Source organism: Cheilinus undulatus, linkage group 3, assembly GCF_018320785.1.
Source record: "Cheilinus undulatus linkage group 3, ASM1832078v1, whole genome shotgun sequence".
In the NCBI taxonomy this organism is placed as follows: domain Eukaryota; kingdom Metazoa; phylum Chordata; class Actinopteri; order Labriformes; family Labridae; genus Cheilinus; species Cheilinus undulatus.
The window spans coordinates 29,446,970-29,465,747 of NC_054867.1; the positions used below are offsets into that span (position 1 = coordinate 29,446,970).

Consider the following 18,778-nt stretch of genomic DNA (forward strand, 5'->3'; position numbering starts at 1 on the left):
CTGGCTTTTCTCCTGATGCTGCGCTATTTATTTTTTGTTTAAGAGAAGGAAAGCAGTGCTCATTGGATTGTGGATAATTCCTGCAAGGAGAGGAAACATATGTGCATCCTTGGAATTCTCTGTTTGAAAGACTCAGTCCTTAAAAAGTTTTCGAGGATCCTTGATCTTCCATAGGAACAGTCCTCTGACCGCAGTGGATGATGTTGTATTCTTTAAAAACAGCCGTTCAAGGATCCTTCCTGGGCTTTGAGAAAGAGCACCAGAGTGTGACAACAACGTCTCTGATTGGTGGATCTGCTGTAATCATGGAAATGACAACTGAATCTGCGAACAATGACTGACAGCAGTTGATGACAATAGTTTATGTCACAGGAGAAGGAAGTGACTTACACGCAATAAATAGAAGAAAGAAAACTGGCTCTAAAAAGAAGAGCTAGCTCTTATTGTTCTCATTGAGGAGCCATCTTGTAGAACTGGCTCATTCCTGAATAGCACATCATAACTTGGTTGCTTACACCACAAGATTTATTTGCTTAATAATGTACCACTGTTTCCATTAAAAGTATGTTTATAACAAAACAAGGGAGAAAAGCTGTTAAAGGGGCACAGCTAGCCCTTTAGCTCTGTACAAGAGTCCTCAAAACTCTAGTCTTCAAGGCAGGCAAATTGGTTAACCTTGAGGTTGTGCTGTTGTACTGGACATCGTGGTAACAATCGTCTGTTAATGTCAGATTAACAGCTGTGCTGATATTCAGGACAATATCGTTCCTTGTCATGTGATAGCAAGTCTTTCTCTGTTGTTTATGTGGATGATAAATGCCTAAACTTTGATATAGAAGAAAGGTTGCAACAGACCCACTTATTAAATCACTTTTGAAATCTTTATATTTGTTAGACGTTTGTTGATTTACTGCTCAGTAATTAGCAAAGTTTATTATTATTCAAGTTACACTTCTCCTTATAAGGTAATTGATACTGTATATTTGCTATAGTTATGTCATCTTGTCTGTTTGTATCGTTGTAGCAGAACAGTGTGTGCACAGCCCAATACTTTGCGCCCACATTACTTTAATGTCAACATTAGCATTCAGAGTGATGAAAGACACCTACTGTGCCTTGTGAAAATGGGATGCACCTGCCACACACCACATGGTGCAGGGCTGTATCCTGTTATCCAGGAAAATAAAAAAGAAATCAGAGAGGAGGAAATTGGAAATAAAAGAGCAGGTGGATGACACATAACAAATGTGGGCAGTGTGAGGGAAAAAAGGTGTGAGGGTTAAGAAATTGATTGACAAGCAAATAAACACATCACTTAACACCTCTCTTTAGCAGACCCAGCTGATAGCTTCACCCTTCATCCTTTTGCGCCTGCTTTAATGGTGATTCATGAAGTATGTCCTTTTGATTTATTTTTCTGACATAAAAATGTACTTAACTAATCCCTAACATGCGTGTATGATTCCACACTTAAGTTTAGAGAGATAGGCCAGAGACACGAGGCACGACCTAACCACTAGGGCCTAGGCCATCTGTGCCCCACTTTGTTGTATTAAACCTCCCTAAACAATCACAACAGCTCTACAGATGAACAAAATTATAAACATTTTCAAAACATTACAAACTGCACTCTTGTGAAATTCAAATGGTCCTTATACTGCAAGTTAACAGTTTCTGTTACATTTTGATATAGTATAGAGAAGGGGTGTCCAAACTATGGCCCGGGGGCCAAATGTGGCCCTTTTTTGATTGCCTCCCCCAAAATTCTCTAAATTGCATTAAATATGGCCCTTAATAGAGCATGAAGCATGTGCTACACTGTTTTATTCTTCTTAGTTTCAGCACAAGGCAGTGCTACCATGCTTCTACTGTAAACAAACATTTTGGCAAGGATTTATAGCTGTTTTTTCAGGACTAAATTAAGACGACAGTATAAATAGTAAAAACATTGGCAACAAACATAATAAAGATATCTTGATTTATAACGCGATAATAGATTACAGCAGTAAATAGCTGCGCCAGTGATGTTCCAGGGGCGGGGCCAGGGGTAGCCAGAGCTGACTAGGGCCCCCTGAAATCTGATTGGCCTCCCCAAAATCCTTAAAATGATTGCCTATGTGCCTTGTCAACCATATCTTGACCAACATTAGACTGGTTTTACTAACTTTAACATCAAAGTGAGATACATGAAAGTGGCCCCACCCTTCTTATATATCTGTATGTGGCCCTCAATGGAAAAAGTTTGGACACCTCTGTTATAGAGTATTAGAGCAGACACAGGACTAGGAGTTTACAGCCAGACTACAGTTTGATTATCCAATAGTTACATTTTTTTTGTAATTGTCTTACCTCCTACTCGTTCTCCAGGTGCAAACCACCACCATGTGTATCTCTGTTAGTCTGAGTGGGTCGGTGGTGTTGGGCTGCCTCTTTGCTCCAAAAGTCCACATCATCCTGTTCCAGCCGCAGAAGAACGTCTGCACTCTCAGAGTGAACACCACCCGCTTCAGTGTCACCACTGGTCCAGGCTCCAGTTTCTCTCAAGGTACCACTTAAAAAACAAAATGATTTTAGGATGAGCTCTTTAAAAAAGTAAAAATACTGCTCAGCTGAGGTGATGTTATGTTATTAGAAAAAAAAAATACTCTATTGGAGAACTGGTTCTGCCAAATTGGAAGTAGGGATGCACCAGTACTTCTGTTTTCCCAATCAAAAACAAGTTTCTTACTTTGCTCATCAGTACCAAATAAAAATGACAACTATTACAGTCCTGTAAGTTTGTTTTATTCTTATCAGATATTTCTCACTCATCCTCTTGACACTTTGGCAGTGCATAATTTTCAGTGTACTCTACTTTGTTATCCCCTTTCATGTTAAAATATCATCAAACAACAGTCAGTGCACCAATAATTCCTATAATCACATGATAAGAGGCCAACATGATTGTGGAAAATTATACAGAGTACAGAATCTGCAATTTTTTACGAGCTTGTGTACTTAGACTTGGTATCATAGCCATATGTGATACTGGGATGATACATCTCTAATTGGGAGAGAAGGTACCTAATACACCCCAAAATAACTGCTCTATCACTGTATGAGGTCAGTTTCTGGCTCTTATACTTTTAATCATAATGCACGGTTTTGACAAGGCAAACCACCAATATTTGACTTTTTGTCTTGTGTTCCTCTCTTCTATAAATTAACTGTACACCTATTTCCATCAGTTAAAATAAACAGCATTTGAACTGTTTAAATCTGCACACATTTTTTGAGAAAGAAGGTAATTACTTGTGATGTAAACACACACATGCAGTACATTTCCATACTGCTAACTCACCTATGAATTCTCTTAGCTGTCATTGGTTTATTGGTTTATTGAAAAAAACACAACAGGTTGCCCTATGTAGCACTTTATTTCTGTTTCCAAGCCAAAATAACTTTTTTTGTATGTTTTGCAGCATCAGCCTCCAATGTTGTTCCAACAGTGTGTAACGGACGAGAGGTTGTGGACTCCACAACATCCTCCTTGTGAAGATTAGCTGAGTTCCTTTGCCAAGCATTGTAAACAGAGTTATATAACCACTAGTCATGAATCAGGTGTCTCAGATATACAGAGGTCACACAGACGATTGTCCTGACTTTGTTGTCCTCAAAGTGCTGTGATTACAATGTCCCAATTATTTTATTTTGTTCTTTGGCTCGTAGCGATTTTAAAATGAGATGCCGATCAATTCTTATATATCCCTTGTTTTTATTGAAGATTCTACTTGCAACAATGGAGTAAATTATAGTAAATCTGTTAAATGTAATATATACAAGACGTTTCTAATGTAGATTTTGGTGAACCAGTTTGTGCTCTCTTGTAATTTATGTAAATAAAATGTGTTTTTTATTAATATTAAGATGACTCAAAGTCTGATAGTTTCTTTGCATGTGCATTATGAGACTGTTATTATCTGAGCTTGACAATGTAAACACAAAGTCACTGTAGCCTAAAAAAGCCTACCCAAAACTGTCAACATGCTGTCAGCCTACAATGTTTGCAGTGTTCTCTCCTGCCTTAGACAAAATGTCTATAATACACTAAATATACTGCAGACAGTAATGCACTTCATGCTATAGGAGAAAGCAACTTCTTGCGAAAGGACACCGAATGATGAGCCAGGGATTTCACCACCAATCCTGAGATAAAATCAATCTCGAGCACCACCATTTGAACTTTAAACTTCTGATTTCTGAGGAATAAGTTCAGCTGGGTTCCTTGACCACCTAAGATATGCAGCGATGTTAAAGCAAATTGGATCTGGACTTGGTTGGAAATTTCAGCTGTCTAATATTTATCAGCCTCAATCTACACCATCTACCAAGACCAAACAGTCTCCACATAGATATTACCAGATCAAATATCATCATCTGCTGATAGGGGGAAAAATCCACTAAAGCTGTCCCCTAAATACACACAGCAGTCAGTACCCATGTTAATATGAGAAATAAGCAGTACAGTATGTGTGATTTAACACTGCCATCTTGTGTCCAAATAGTTTTACACACAGCTTGAGACTTGCAAAGGACAGAATTTTACAGTTCATTAAGAAATTAGAGCACTTTATCACTTTAACTGATCTGCAAAATGACCATCACAAAAATATAATGTTTATATGATCCAGATCCAGCACTAGACAGCCACATCTCTTTGCTGTTTAGGAGCTACAATGCCAAATTGTAGGAAGAAGCCAAAAACTAGTTAAGGATATTTTTTATTAGATATTTCTTTCAGGGTTTGTTTCTCAGCAAAAAGCTTTATTTCACATATCTAGACAACTGTTTTTATATTGCACATTTCCTTCATAAAACCTGTAAACCAATGTGCTTCAGAGAGGGATAACATAGAAGATTGAATTAGACGTTGATGGTGACAGGTTGAACTATAAAAGGCCCAAAAGAAAGAGAAAATGGAATATAATACATTTTAAAAAGTAAAAATAAATTAATAAATTATAGGGGAAAAATAGGATTACCTGGCACAGTTGTATCAGCAGTCCTAGGAAGCCAACAAACACTGAAAACAGCATTATTCTGAACAACACCAGCCAATGAAACATCTGTGTAAACATTGTTAGATGGTGTTGATTCCCTACCAAATAACCAATTTAGCTGGACAGCAACAAGACAAAGACTACACAATCTTGCAGATCGCTGAGAAACACACCTTGAAAGAAATATCTTCTAAAAATTAGATTTAAAGTGTTTTTTTTTTTTTACTTTTTCCCACAATTTGACATTTTAGCTCTCACAGGGAGATGTGGCTGTTCAGTGCGGGATCTGGTTTATCTAAACATGATAAAATGATCATCACTATGTAGATCAATTAGTCATAAACTGATCTTATTTCTTCATAAACTGTAACATCTCTGTTATATTTCTCTGTTGTTGCATCTTTTTTTGTGAATTTCACAGGGAAAAAAATTTATTTGGACAAAAATAACCCCTTAAAAGGCCTCTTTTGGAACCAACATAACTTTTAATATGCAGATGTTCTCAAAGTGTCCTGATCCTTTTGAAACAAACACACTGATTATCAATGATTTTCACTTCCACTAGAGACTGTTTGTTTCTAAAATTATATAACAAAGGTAGAGGAATGAAGTATAAAAAGTTGAAACTGGTGCATGAAGAACATACAAATCTAGTTGTCTTGTTCTAGAAATAGATATATTTATTTATGAAAATGCAGAAAACCTTCCAATTTAGTACGATGTAAAGAAGTACTCTTGACTCTACAGTATGTGTAAAAGGCTTTATGAGCTATAAAAAACAAGGTTAATTCAGAAACAAGAACGAAATTTCATGTTTTGACCAGTAAGGCTCTGTTTTATTATATATTTATCTTTGCAAACTAATTTTTACCAACCTGAAAGATCTGGGGCTTCTGAGAAACAGTGGGGGCTCTGTAAGCCACCCCTTTGCTCTGCCTATATTTATATTACATTGATTATGACCAAGAAACTCTTCACTAATAGGTAAAACGTGGGAAATTTGAGGGGCTTTGGGGCTTAACAAGACACTTTAAAGTAGCTTAAGAGCGACTAAGCTAAAGACAGGTATTTTTAATCAATATACATTGCTAAATTAATTGCTGGTTAATATTTCCTAAAGCTAACAAGTTATGTTATTGTCCTTTTTTACTATCAAAGAATGAGATTGATTAAAACTCTTTATCTAGCGTCATAATAGGGTTACATGGACATTTAACCGTTGGTTCCCATTTGCTCAATAAGCTAGGCTGAAAGTTTAAAGTTAAAGTTATCAAATGTGCATCACTGTCTGTTTGGTTAACTTATTATGAAGTTTAACCTGAAAAAGTTAAACTTTCCGTCTGTTATGCAGCCTGTTATTTGTAGAGCATATTAGAGAGGTGAGGGCACATTAACGTTTCTGTCCTTGCTAAGCTAGATGGCAGTGTAGCCACAGCTCGCTCTGCAGATCCATTTACTCCTCCCAGCAGCTGCAAGAAGGAAAAACAGATGATACAGTCGAGCTCCGCCCCTTCCTGACTGTAGAGTGAACGTAAACTTCCCGAAATCAGCTGAATTAACTCAGCCTGGCGACAGCCTCTTCAGCAACGAGAAGACTGCTTGAGTTACCGTCGGTGTGTCCGTCTGCCTGCCTCTCTCCTTCGCCCACATTACTGAAAGTAGAAAGGTAAGTACTTAGCAAGGAGGATTGTGGTTATTTTATCGAATAAAGGCAGGAGGGTGGAGGCTCTTCAGACCTGTTCCAAAACTAATAAAGCTATTGTTACATAATGATGAACTGCTCTAGTTATTACTTCTACTACATGGTTATTACTCTGTAAATAATCATCGCTCATGGGAGTTATTCACTCGTGTTGATAAACAGCCTGATAGGGTACCCTGGCCTGTGTGCAGCAGGCATGTCTGAGCTTGTCCAGGCATCATGCCCAGATCACAGCATGGCAAGTCTTTTGTGCACGGTTTTCAGTCAGGACCATGGCACCAAAGAGAAAAGCAGCTACTACTGCCAAGGCAAGTGGCAAGAAGGCTAAAGAGGAAACACCAAAGCCTAAGGATGCCTTTACTACAGCAAAAGAGGCTCTTCTAGCTGCTGGACCCCAGGTCAAAGGCAAAAAGAAGGTGGATGAGCATTGTCACCTGTCAGGATCTGGAGAGGTGAGAATGATACTACATGCTGTCCTTCACATTAAAGTACAAATTACTGAATTATCATATTATAACTTTGGGTTTTCTCCTCTTTGTTGTCCACTATAGGTGCATGAGGACTATGACTGCATGCTCAATCAGACAAACATTGGACACAACAACAATAAGTTTTATGTCATTCAGGTTATTAAATCTGGCAAAACATACTATTCCTGGAACAGGTGGGGTAGAGTGGTAAGTATCTCATTCTGGTAACTATTTATATCATTTACCTCTTTACACTTTTAAATTCCTAGTAGTATTTAATTGTATATGTAGTTTGTGGAAATATGATACTGTTAGTGATAATTGCTAATGAACAGATAAATTTGCCTACCACTTGGTATCTGAGCATAACTTGTAATGTTTTTAATAGTTCATGTGTTTTACTGTGCTATGTATGTAAAGGACCTTTGATTTTCCAAGCTATTATCTAAATTCAGGGGGAAGTTGGACAAAGTGCCCTTAAAAACTTTAGTAAACCTGAGGATGCTGTGAAGGACTTTGAGAAAAAGTTCAAGGATAAGACAAAGAACAACTGGAGTGATCGCTCTAATTTTGTGACACATGCTGGGAAGTACACCCTGATAGAGGTGGACGGAGAGGAGGATGCTGAGGTCAAGGTAAATGTAAGGAGCATTAAATAAGAAATCTTGACACACTATTCACATCTGCTAGCACTAGCCATTACACACTTCAGCAGGGATGTCGCTGGAATACTTTCTAATATGCTTTCTAAATTCATAATAGCTGTATCAGAATCACACCTGCTATCTTTTTTTTTGGTGTTGCAGGTCGACAGTGTGGATGGAAAGACTCTGACTGTGAAAGGCAGCAAAAATATCCTGCCCTGCACCCTTGATAATGCCACAAAGGGCCTTGTTGAGCTCATTTTCAGCAATGACATGTTCAAGGAAGCAATGGAATGTATGAACCTAGGTAGGTGTGCCTCGTTTTGCCAAGCCTTCAATGCAAACTGGTTCATGCAGTTTGCATAGAGCTCAGTGTCTTTAAATATGTCCCACATTATTATCAAGGCTGTTGTTGTAAATGGGATGCAAACAGGGACAACATTTTTATTCTTTTAATTCTCATATCTGTTGATAGCTATATTTTCTTTAAATTAAAAAACTGCTGAGTTTGAAGAAAATCCCGATACTAACAGGAGACAGAAGAAGGAAGACCTAGCAAAACTTAGATGATTAGTTAACATTTACTGAGGATTTCTTGTCATAGCCTTTGACGACTGCATGTTTTTAGAGAAGAACCAATGGTTAAAACAGATGAGCTGACAAACTAATAGACAGTTGCTGTGATAAATTAATGGTTAAAACAGGTATTTAAAAATGTTAATAAGACTTCAGTATGGTTGCAGCTGACATTAGCCTAGCTTTCTTACTCTGAAAACTGAAAATCCAGATATCTGAGATTAACATGTTGAGGCTTGTAAAAAGATTATGCTAAATCTTTACGTGTCATTGACTATTTACCCACTTGGATGTTTTACCCTTTTGTTGATTATATAAACCAATCATGGTCAATATAATGTGGCACTTTTTACAAAAAAACCTCTTCAGTGTCAAAGGGAAAACATATTTCTCTAAAGTAATATCATTGAAATAAAAATAGGTGAAATAAGTGACTGCATAAATATTCACCCTGGTTAAAGTGACTGACAATGCCAGTCCTGCAGTCCTGCCAATTGGTGCTAGTAGTCTCACAATTAATGAAAACGGGATCACCTGAGTGCAGTGAGTGTGTCTCAAGTGATTGTAGTTTAGAGACACCTGTGTCTTGAAGGTCCAGCCACTGGTTATCAGTATTCCTGGCGACCATTACACCATGAAGACAAAAGAACACTCAAAGCAACTCAGAGAAAAGGTTATTAAAAAAATATAAGTTAGAGGATGGATACAAAATAAACATTTCAAGGCAGTGAACATCCCCTGTAGCTCAGCTAAATCCATAATCAAGAAATAGAAGCAATATGAGGCAGCCACTGTTGAAGAAAACTCACATCGAATCTCAACTAGAGTTCACCAAAAGGCATATGGGAAACTAGCAAAATGGTACTTTTTGGCCATCAGCCAAGATGCTATGTTTAGTGAACACCAAACACTCCACAGCACCCCAAACACACCATCCCCACTGTGAGCACAGTGGTGGCAGCATCACACTGTGGGGATGCTTCTCAGCAGCCAGCCCTGGAAGGCTGCTGAGAAGCAGAAGAAAATATAGGGTAAAATGAATGTGGCAAATTATAGGAAAATCCCTGATGACAATCCTATTCAGTCTCCCAGAGAACTGTGGCCTGAGAGAAGATTTGTTTTCCAGTAAGACAGTGACCTGAAGCATAAAGTGAAAGCTACACAGAAATGGTTTAAAGACAACAAGGCGAATGTTCTGGAGTGGCCAAGTCAAAGTCCAGAATTCAATCCAATAGAGAATTTGAAGCTGGACTTGAAAAGGGCTGTTCATGTCTGATCCTCTTGCAACCTGACAGAGCTTGTGCAGTTTTCCAAAGAAGAATGGAGTAAAATTGCAGTATGTTGATGTGTAAGCCTGATTGAGACCTACGCACACAGACTCAGTGCTGTGATTGCAGCCAAAGGTGAATCTACTAAATACTGACTTGAAAGGGGTGAATATTTATGCAGTCACTTATTTTACATTACATGTTTTTATTTCATTAATATTAGGTTTTAGAAATCTTTTTTTAATTTGACATTTAATGTTTTTTTTTTTTGCCAAAAAAGCCTAATTACATTGACCATGACTGATTGATAAAATCAATAAAACGGTAAAAAACCAAGGGGTTGAATCCTTTCTATAGGTACTGTAAGTGATTTGAAATAGCAAAATGGAAATATTCTAATATCCAGTTGGCACTGAAGAAAATTTCTGGAAGAATAACTTAAATTGCTGGGATGTACCCTAAAGATTTTTCATTTTCCTGTCCTGTGTCAGTTCACACTAACAGCTGCTGTCTTTATATGCTTCATCGCTTTCAGATGTCCTCACCACTTCAGTGTAATGTTTTCTATGCTAGTGTTTTTATGACAAGGGTCAGCTTTGGAGAGTACTTCACTGTTGACATTTATCCCTTTGAAGTCATTCATTTGTCCTTTTAAATATCATTTTTATCTATTTTACTTTCCTTTGTAGCCACAAAGTTCCTGTTCTGTATTTGGCATGTTTGAAGTGTGAGCTAAAAACTGCAAAATGACTTTGTGTTAATGCTTTTATTACCTCTGTATGATAGGCTGTTAGATTAATCAACACCAAAGCATGGCCAAAGTTTACTCTATGTAAACTCTATCATGATCCAATATTGAGAATTTTTAAAATTCAGTTCTGTTTTCCAATTTGAAAAATTTCAGGTTTTTCTAATAAGGCTTGACAGTTTTGGCCTGATCAGTTTGGTTCAGAAATGTAGGAAGAGTGGAGATCAGAGTATAGAGAATGTGAGCAGTAAATGATTGACTACTTCTTTAAACAAAGGGTGAAGTCTGTAGCAACACACAACAGATTTACCTCTGATATTATGAAAAGTTAAAATACAAAATCTACCCTATAGATAGGCAAACTATTCAGTGTACAGGACATGCCTTTTCTTGGTACAAACAAAAGAATAAAGTGTGTGGTTTTAATTTGTGGTTTTGTGTGTGTGGATGTGACACAGACATAAAGAAAATGCCTTTGGGTAAGCTCAGTAAGCTGCAGATTGCAAAGGGCTTTGAAGTGTTGGAGGAGATCGAAGCAGCAATGAACCGGAAAAGCAAAAGTGGAGTTTTAGAAGAACTCTCTTCAAAGTTCTTCACTATAATCCCTCACAACTTTGGCCGCAACAGACCCCCAACCATCAATGACAAAGAGATTGTGGAGCAGAAGAAAGAGATGCTTATGGTGAATTCTTTTTGTTTAAAGTACATGTTGTATGACCACTTAGTGTATTTGGTCTCTACTTGGTCTTAAGTCTTACTACTTTAATATCTTCTGTAAAGGTGCTCGCTGACATCGAGCTAGCACAGACTCTGAAGTCAGAGACTGAAAAGGCTCAGGAAGAGGTTGAGACGGTTCCTCACCCTCTGGACCAGGACTACAATTCTCTGAAATGCATGCTCAAGTTGATGGACAAGGACACAGATATCTTCAAGGTATGGAGGCCGGATGCCTTCTGTGATGTTGCTCTCTTGAATGCCACTAAGAAGTCTTTATTTGCTTTTCACAGATTATAGAAAAATACCTGAAAGCGACTTCAGAAAATGGCTATTACAAACCAAAGATTCTCAATGTTTGGGAAATTGATCGAGAGAAAGAGGTAGGACCTAAAGTCATTTTTAATAATCATGATACTTCCCTGAGAACCCCTGTGACTTAATATTTACGCTGCATATTGTAGGGAGACCGATTTGATGAACATGATAATCTAGAGAACCGCCGTCTGCTGTGGCACGGCACAAACATAGCAGTGGTGGCAGCAATCCTGAAGAGCGGTCTGAGGATAATGCCCCACTCAGGAGGTCGTGTTGGGCGTGGTATCTATTTTGCATCTGAAAACAGCAAGTCAGCAGGTTATGGTAAGCCACCTTAAAAGGTGAGGATTGATTTTGATTATGTTTACAATGGTATTAATCATAACAATGATGTAAATTCTTTTCTCTCTTTTAAGTACGATGCTCTAAGAACACTGGGGTGATGTTTTTGAGTGAGGTAGCCCTTGGCAAAGAATCGACCATCACCAGGGATAACTCTTCTCTGAAAAAGGCTCCTGCAGGCTTTGACAGCGTGGTGGCACGAGGATCAGTAGAACCAGGTACAGTACTTTCTCAGTATTATTCATTTATTGTAGGCTCTTTTTTTTTTAATTAAAGGTTTCAATCCTTTGATTTCATAACTGTAACTGATGGGTCAATGGTACGATAAAACTCAGCTCTAAATAAAATATCTTTTATCATATCCCTTTCCTTTTTCATTTTTTTCTCTTGTCTTAGTTTTCTATGTAAACCCTAAATAGACATCCATCCATGCATACAGTCGTTTCATTTTTTTTTTTAAATCTGCACTCAGTTTGAAATGTTAAATTTATTAAATATAAAAAAATTGAAATGTCAGATTAACATTAGTATTCAGACCCTTTGCAACAATGTGAAATTTAGCTCAGGTTCCTCCAAATTCTCTTGATTGTTGCTGAGATGTTTCTACACCTTGATTGGAGTCCACCTGTGGTTAACTGAATTGATTGGACATGATTTGGAAAGGGACACAACTCTCCACAGAAGGCCTCACAGCTGACAATGCATATCAATCAAAAACCATGCCATGAGGTCAAAGAAACTGCCTGCAGAGCTCAGAGACAGGATTGTTGTGAGGCACAGATCTGGGGAAGACTACAAAAAATTTCTGCCACACCAAAGGCTCCCAAGAGCAGAGTGGCCTCCATAATTCTCAAATTGAAGAAGTTTGGCACAACCAGGACTCTTTAAAGAGCTGGTCGCCTGGTCAAACTGAGCATTGGGGGGGAAGGGCTTTAGTAAGAGAGGTGACCAAGAACCTGATGGTCACTCTGACTAAGCTCCAAAAATCCTGTGTGGAGATGGGACAAAGTTCACTAATCTGGGCTAAAGCAGAGTGGCTGGACAGAAGCCTCTCTTCAGTGCAAAGCACATGAAAGTCCACTTGGCTTTTATATGGAGTTTTTTTTGCAAAGTCAAAGTGGGCGTTCATGTTTTACACTGAGAGCCTTCCATCTAGCCATTCTGCCATAAAGTCTGATCAGTGGAGGGCTGCAGTGATGGCTGTTCACATGAAACTTTTTCCCATCTCCACATAGGATCTCTAGATCTCAGTCAGGATGACTATCAGGTTCCTGGTCACCTCTCTATGGCCTTTCTCCCATGATTGCTCAGTTTAGAGTCTACCACAGGTAGACCACAGTGAAGCTGGAGAAACATCTCAGCAACAGTAAAGAGAAATGGGAGGCACCGGAGCTAAATTTAAGTGTTTTTGCAATGGTTTGAATACTTTTTCATGTGATACTTCATTTTTTCCTTATTTTTCATATATTTGCAAACATATTTAAAATTCTATTTTTACCTTGTCATTATGGGGTACTGAGATAAAATTAATGTGAGAAAAACACAAGAATTCAAACAACTGTAGCATAGGGCTGCAACTAACAAAACTGAAAAAAGTTACGAAGGTCTGGATGGTTTCTGAATGCACTGTATTCTGTTTTCTGCTAATAATCAGTAAATTTTGATTGTTTGCTCTAGAACATCACATGTCATTATCTTGGGATAACAATGCAGGTGTTGATCAATTTCAGCAGTAGTCTTGAGAAATAAATGCAATCATTGGAAACTGGTCCTGTTATCTAAAGATAGCAGTAAATAACCAAATGTTACTTATTATTCTGAAAACAGATTAAAATAAAATACATGTATGCTTGTCCTTTTAGAGATACCGTAGCTTCCCTTTTTCCAAAGACTATTAAGGTTAATTCATTGTTGATCCTGTATATTTATTTATTTTTTGTCTATTTCACTTTATAATAATTTCCTCTTAAAAGATTGATCTAGCTGCCTGCTGTAAAGTACAGATTTTTTTTTTTTTTAATTACACGTTAAACCTGTTTCTTAGAAAAAGCTGTTATATAAATATACACACACATCAACGCGTGCACACACTCAACAAACAAAATATCAGTTTTAGATTACGTGTGATGGTTTTGTGTTTTCATTAGGTCTGGTAAAATAGTGCTTGTTTTTAACTGAGTAGTTACACACACACACACACCCACACCCACACACACACAAAAAACGTGTTGAATAATTTGCACACAAATTAATTACATCTCCACATCATACATAATTATTTGTACATCAGTCCACATCAGCTGTTAAACTTAATGGCAGCTCATACAAAAAATATCATGGTCTTTTGATTCTGATCCATTATGTAATCCCTTTTAATGCAGTAAATCTACCTGTAATGCAATCTCTCTCATATTATTAGTAAATGTGATTAATCGTGGTTAGTAGATTGATGCCCTTGTAATTAATTTGAACAAGTTTTTAAAAAGAGCAACAACACTAGTTTGTACTTTCTGTTGGTATTTTGTGTCATTGGTTGTTGTTGTAAAGTTTCCTGCTTTTGCCATATATTTTCATTTATACTTTGTTGTTTCTAAGTGTTGCTTGTTCCATCAATAAGATGGTCTGAGGGATCGTATGTGGTCCCTGTCATGTCTTTACCTTCTCTGCAAAGTACAAAGTTGTAAATGCCTGTTTTTCAGATCCTTCCAAGGACATCTTCATCACCCTGGAGGGTAAAAAAGTTGCTGTGCCGCAGGGAAAGCCCATAGAGCAGCCCCAGTTCAAAGACAGCTACTTCAGCAACAGTGAATATCTTATCTACAAGGAGAGTCAGTGTCGCCTTCGCTACCTGCTTGAGCTTAACATGCACTAACTCACCTTGAGAAAAGAAGCAGACCCTTTAAAGGAAAAATCTAACCACCCACTCTGCATTATGGGCTTCCTTAAAAGCTTTGCTATTCTCATGATAACATATTCCTATCATTATGCATAAATAGATCATACTTCCCTGTGCCTTATATTTTAACACTGTAAACTGGCCTGCCTCTGACAGACTGCACTTTAGTTGTGATATACAGGCAAACTCTAAACCCTTCTAATTCCTTTTCCTACACAATGAAGAGTTTTTATTTCTTACTCAGTCTTCATTTAAAATGTCTAAAATGCTTCCAGATGTTTGCACCTTTTCTTCATTGATTTATGCTCTGTGTGTTTTAATTTGCTGCCATGTTCTGGTTTGAGTAGATCGCCTTTTAGATATTGCACCTTTTTAATCTAAGTCAATATTGTTATATAAACATGTTCCCTGGGAAGAAAATACCATAAAGGAAGAATTTCCTGCACGCCTTTGTTCAGTAATACTGTGTATTGGAGGATATATGAAGCAGATACTCTATGCACAGACTTGTTTATAGAAAAGGGAGTAAGGTGCAATTTTGTGTTTGATGCTTGAGCACTGGTAAAAAGAAATGTGATATTTGGTTGAGCTGTAATTAGCAGTGTAAAGTAAGGTATCATGTACACCAGGAAGAGGCTGTGCACAGACTTGCCCAGCAGGTCAACAAGCTGCATTTTCAAATGTCACCACATGGGGTCAGGGATGAGCGATATCTGTTGAAATGTAATGACCTTGGCAGATTTGCACTAAGATTATACTTGAATCAATCAAAATTAATAAACTAAAGTGCCCCTCCAAGTTGTTCCCATGTCCCTTTATTATTGATGTCCCAAACATCTTTATAGCATGAGTTTTTTCCATTATTGCAGGTTATATGGACAATCAATGACATTTGTTTAAGGCAATACAGTTTTGTATGGAAGCAATAAATGCAGATGCTATGTAGCCTAAAATATAAATCAATAGATTTTCTATGACTTTAAGCCAATATGACCAGATAAACAGACAGACTATGAAAAAGGAGAGGCTTTTATGTCATATGTGTCTCTGTTCTTATTGAAGGGAATGGTTTCTATTTAGTATAATCATATTTTTGTATTCCATGTGGTTTCGTCTTGCGTTTTATGCCTTTATCATGTAAAGGTAAAAAGAAAACTACACCTGCTAGCAGCACTAAAGAGCCCTTATGCCCAGGCGCATGTAGAGATATGTGGGAAAACGTGGCCGTTCACAACTCATGCAGTCGTGCTGCAGAATGGCAGGGAGGTCATAAAGATCATTCCAGGACTATCATTAAATAAAAAAATAAGCACATTTCACTTTGTATATATTAAGTAGTACTGCCTGTCAACAGAAGGTAGCTCTATGACAAAGAAAGTTGCTGATATTTAAAGGCAAAGAGGGTAGGACATGCATTTAATGTGTAAAATACAAAGAAGATGGAACGCTCAAGGTAAGAACTGCTTCTGGTGTCTTACAGTACGTGGCGCTACACAGCAAAACCCTAAAATTAACAATAAATGTGTAGAAGGGCAGACCTTGTCCATACATGTGAAATTTGAAGCAAATTACATGTTTTATATCAGAATTAAGCCAACTCTCTGTGTCAAATGGCGACATATCAAAATGCCAGACATCAGCAGTAAGGTGTCCTTTAATAAGACGTGTCAGTGTTGTGCACAGGTTTTAAGGGTTTTGTATCAAATATGCTGACAGGTTTAACTCGGTAAAAAGACATAAATGGCCCAATTGTGCCACTTCCTGCTGCCAGTAGGGGGAACTACAGCAAAACTATAACAATTTTAATGTGTAGAGGGACAGACTTTGGTCAAACATGCAATTTTGATGAAATCAGATGTTTCATATGAGAGTTATGACAACTTCCTGTAAAGCTGGTGAGATATTGAAATGCCCACTCCAAGGTCGGTGCCCTGGCACTAATAAGACCACAACAAAAGAGAAAGGAGGACTAAGTCAGAGCACTACAACACATTAAATCATAAACAATATACAATTGCAATCAAAATTATTCAAAACCAACTGCAAATCAGGTCTGTTGTGAAAACAACAACAGAATCCCTCACAATAGCTCAAATATGCAAAACCAGTATTTTTTCAGGCACACCTGATCTAACTAATCAAGAGCTTCATTAGTTGCAGCATGCAGACCCAAGAATATTACTGAACTGGAGTCCATTGTAAATGAGAAATAGGCTAAGATTCCTCAGGAACGCTGCCAGAAGCTGGTGTCTGGCTATGCATCTAGTTTGCCGCAGGTCAAAGAAGCAAAAGGGTGCTCAAAAGTTGAATTTCAGGAAACCATTCCAAGCATCAGCTGTGTTGAGCTATTTCAGTTGCTTTGGTTGGATTAAATTATTGTAAAAAGCAGAAAGTCTGAAAATTGTCTCAATAAACCTTTTTTGTAAGGGGGGGGGGGGTGTTAAATAATTTTGATTGCAACTGTAAATGGAGTTTTAAAAAACTGTACAGAATGCTAAAACTGAAAAAATGTGTACCTGAGGCCGCTGTATGGATTTTGTATGAACTACACAATGCACATCCACCATTTAAAAATAAAACTTAATTTCCTAATTCTAATATCAAATTTTACAATGATGGTATTTACAACTAGTTACATTGAACTCTCACTCTAGGAAAATGCATGTATCTGCACAGTGATCACATCCTTCTTATGACAATGATTAGACTGCGTGAAACTTGATTTTAAGACTTCCATAAATAGCAAAGTTGTAACAATTCATGGAGGTCATGTTTAGGTCCATTCATTGGTTTTTGGGTGTCATGGTTTGGTACATTTTAGGTTCACCAAACAGGCCTAAAAAGCAACAAGAAGTCTTGGATGTAAATCACTTAGTTTCTTTTATTGTTCTAAGTGGCTGTAATGACAGTCCCAGTTTGTTCCATCGTGTGCTGTTTCAAACCACCAATGATAGCTGGTACAGTTTGTAGTGTATTGAACATTAAATAACAAAACAAAACTGTTCAAAATAGAAAATAATACAGGAATGAATAACTTATCTTGATTTGAAATCATAGTATACATCATGAAAAGGAAAATAAAATACAGCAATGTGTTATATTTAAGTTTTATAAATTGTCATGCTATGTCACCACTCATGTGAACCAGTAACAGGCAGAGGACTGGTTTACGTAAGGAAGAGATGTTGCAATGAGGCTTGAGCACATTTAATACACAATAACTAAAGCTAGGCTCCTCTACTAAAGTATATCTCCACGTGGCCTTCAAAATGTTTTAGCATCCGTAATGTCTTCAACCCTATCTATCAACCCTTTGCCAATACTGTGAATGGATTTGGGGGGGGGGTTAGAGGGTCGGGCTGGGTGGGTTTGGGTCATACCTCCTTTTATCTTCTTTTAATTTATCTGTCTGTGTGTAAAGCACTTTGTGCTACATTTTCTTGTATGAAAAGTGCGATATAAATAAAGTTTGATTGATTAACTGATTGATTGATCTGACTTGGGGGCGACTGTGGCTCAGCAGATAGTTGTCTGGCAATCGTCAATCTCCAGTTCCTGCTGTCCCATGCCAACATGTCCTAGAGCAAGACACTTAACCCAAGTTTGCTCCCACTGCTTTGTCAGGGGGGTACAGAGGGGTTTGGATGGGATTAGCTAATACTGATGGATAATAGAAACCTCTGCCATGTGTGTGAATAGATAGACAACTAGAAAAGATAAGAGGGAAAAGAAGCTACTGGGTATTATACATACTGTATGCTATGTCTTCTTGCTGGTTTCTAGGGCAACTTAACATAGCAAAGCAGATGGATTTGCCAGACTCCATGTCTGTCATCAGGCAAATCTATCTTGCAAAACTCCTATCTACTGTGTTTATGAAAGACCTGGAAACAATTGGGACCAATCAGCAACATTTGAGAAGAGGTGGTAGCAGCAGGCGGGGTTTAGCTATACTGGAAGCCGATAGCAATGGCTGCCACCAGTGTAGCAATTTGTCTAGGCATAGCTATAGCAGCAGTTTTATCAGAAATTGACCACATTTCTCTATGAAATAAAGTGCA

At 37.7% G+C, this 18,778-nt stretch overlaps 2 protein-coding genes across 3 annotated transcripts in view; both read left to right on the plus strand.

The window, feature by feature from the left end:
• grm2a (glutamate receptor, metabotropic 2a) overlaps positions 1-3,614 on the plus strand; it is a 54,494-nt gene extending 50,880 nt beyond the window's left edge. The window contains exons 5-6 of the mRNA XM_041782887.1: positions 2,368-2,545; positions 3,462-3,614. Coding sequence (XP_041638821.1) covers positions 2,368-2,545; positions 3,462-3,535 — 252 coding nt within the window. The 3' untranslated portion in view covers positions 3,536-3,614. The remainder of the gene's footprint in view (positions 1-2,367; positions 2,546-3,461) is intronic.
• A 2,937-nt stretch (positions 3,615-6,551) lies between these two features.
• On the plus strand, positions 6,552-15,509 carry parp3 (poly (ADP-ribose) polymerase family, member 3). Of its 2 annotated transcripts, none has more exons than XM_041782888.1 (11): positions 6,552-6,705; positions 7,006-7,193; positions 7,293-7,418; positions 7,667-7,852; positions 8,018-8,162; positions 10,906-11,129; positions 11,228-11,380; positions 11,455-11,544; positions 11,626-11,803; positions 11,896-12,039; positions 14,521-15,509. In XM_041782888.1, the coding sequence occupies exons 2-11, from the start codon at positions 7,014-7,016 to the stop codon at positions 14,691-14,693; spliced, it is 1,599 nt and encodes a 532-aa protein (XP_041638822.1). In that variant the 5' UTR covers positions 6,552-6,705; positions 7,006-7,013; the 3' UTR covers positions 14,694-15,509. The 2 variants fall into 2 exon arrangements, with proteins under 2 accessions (XP_041638822.1, XP_041638823.1); XM_041782889.1 differs by having other exon boundaries at positions 7,667-7,846.
• The last annotated feature ends 3,269 nt before the right edge of the window (positions 15,510-18,778 follow it).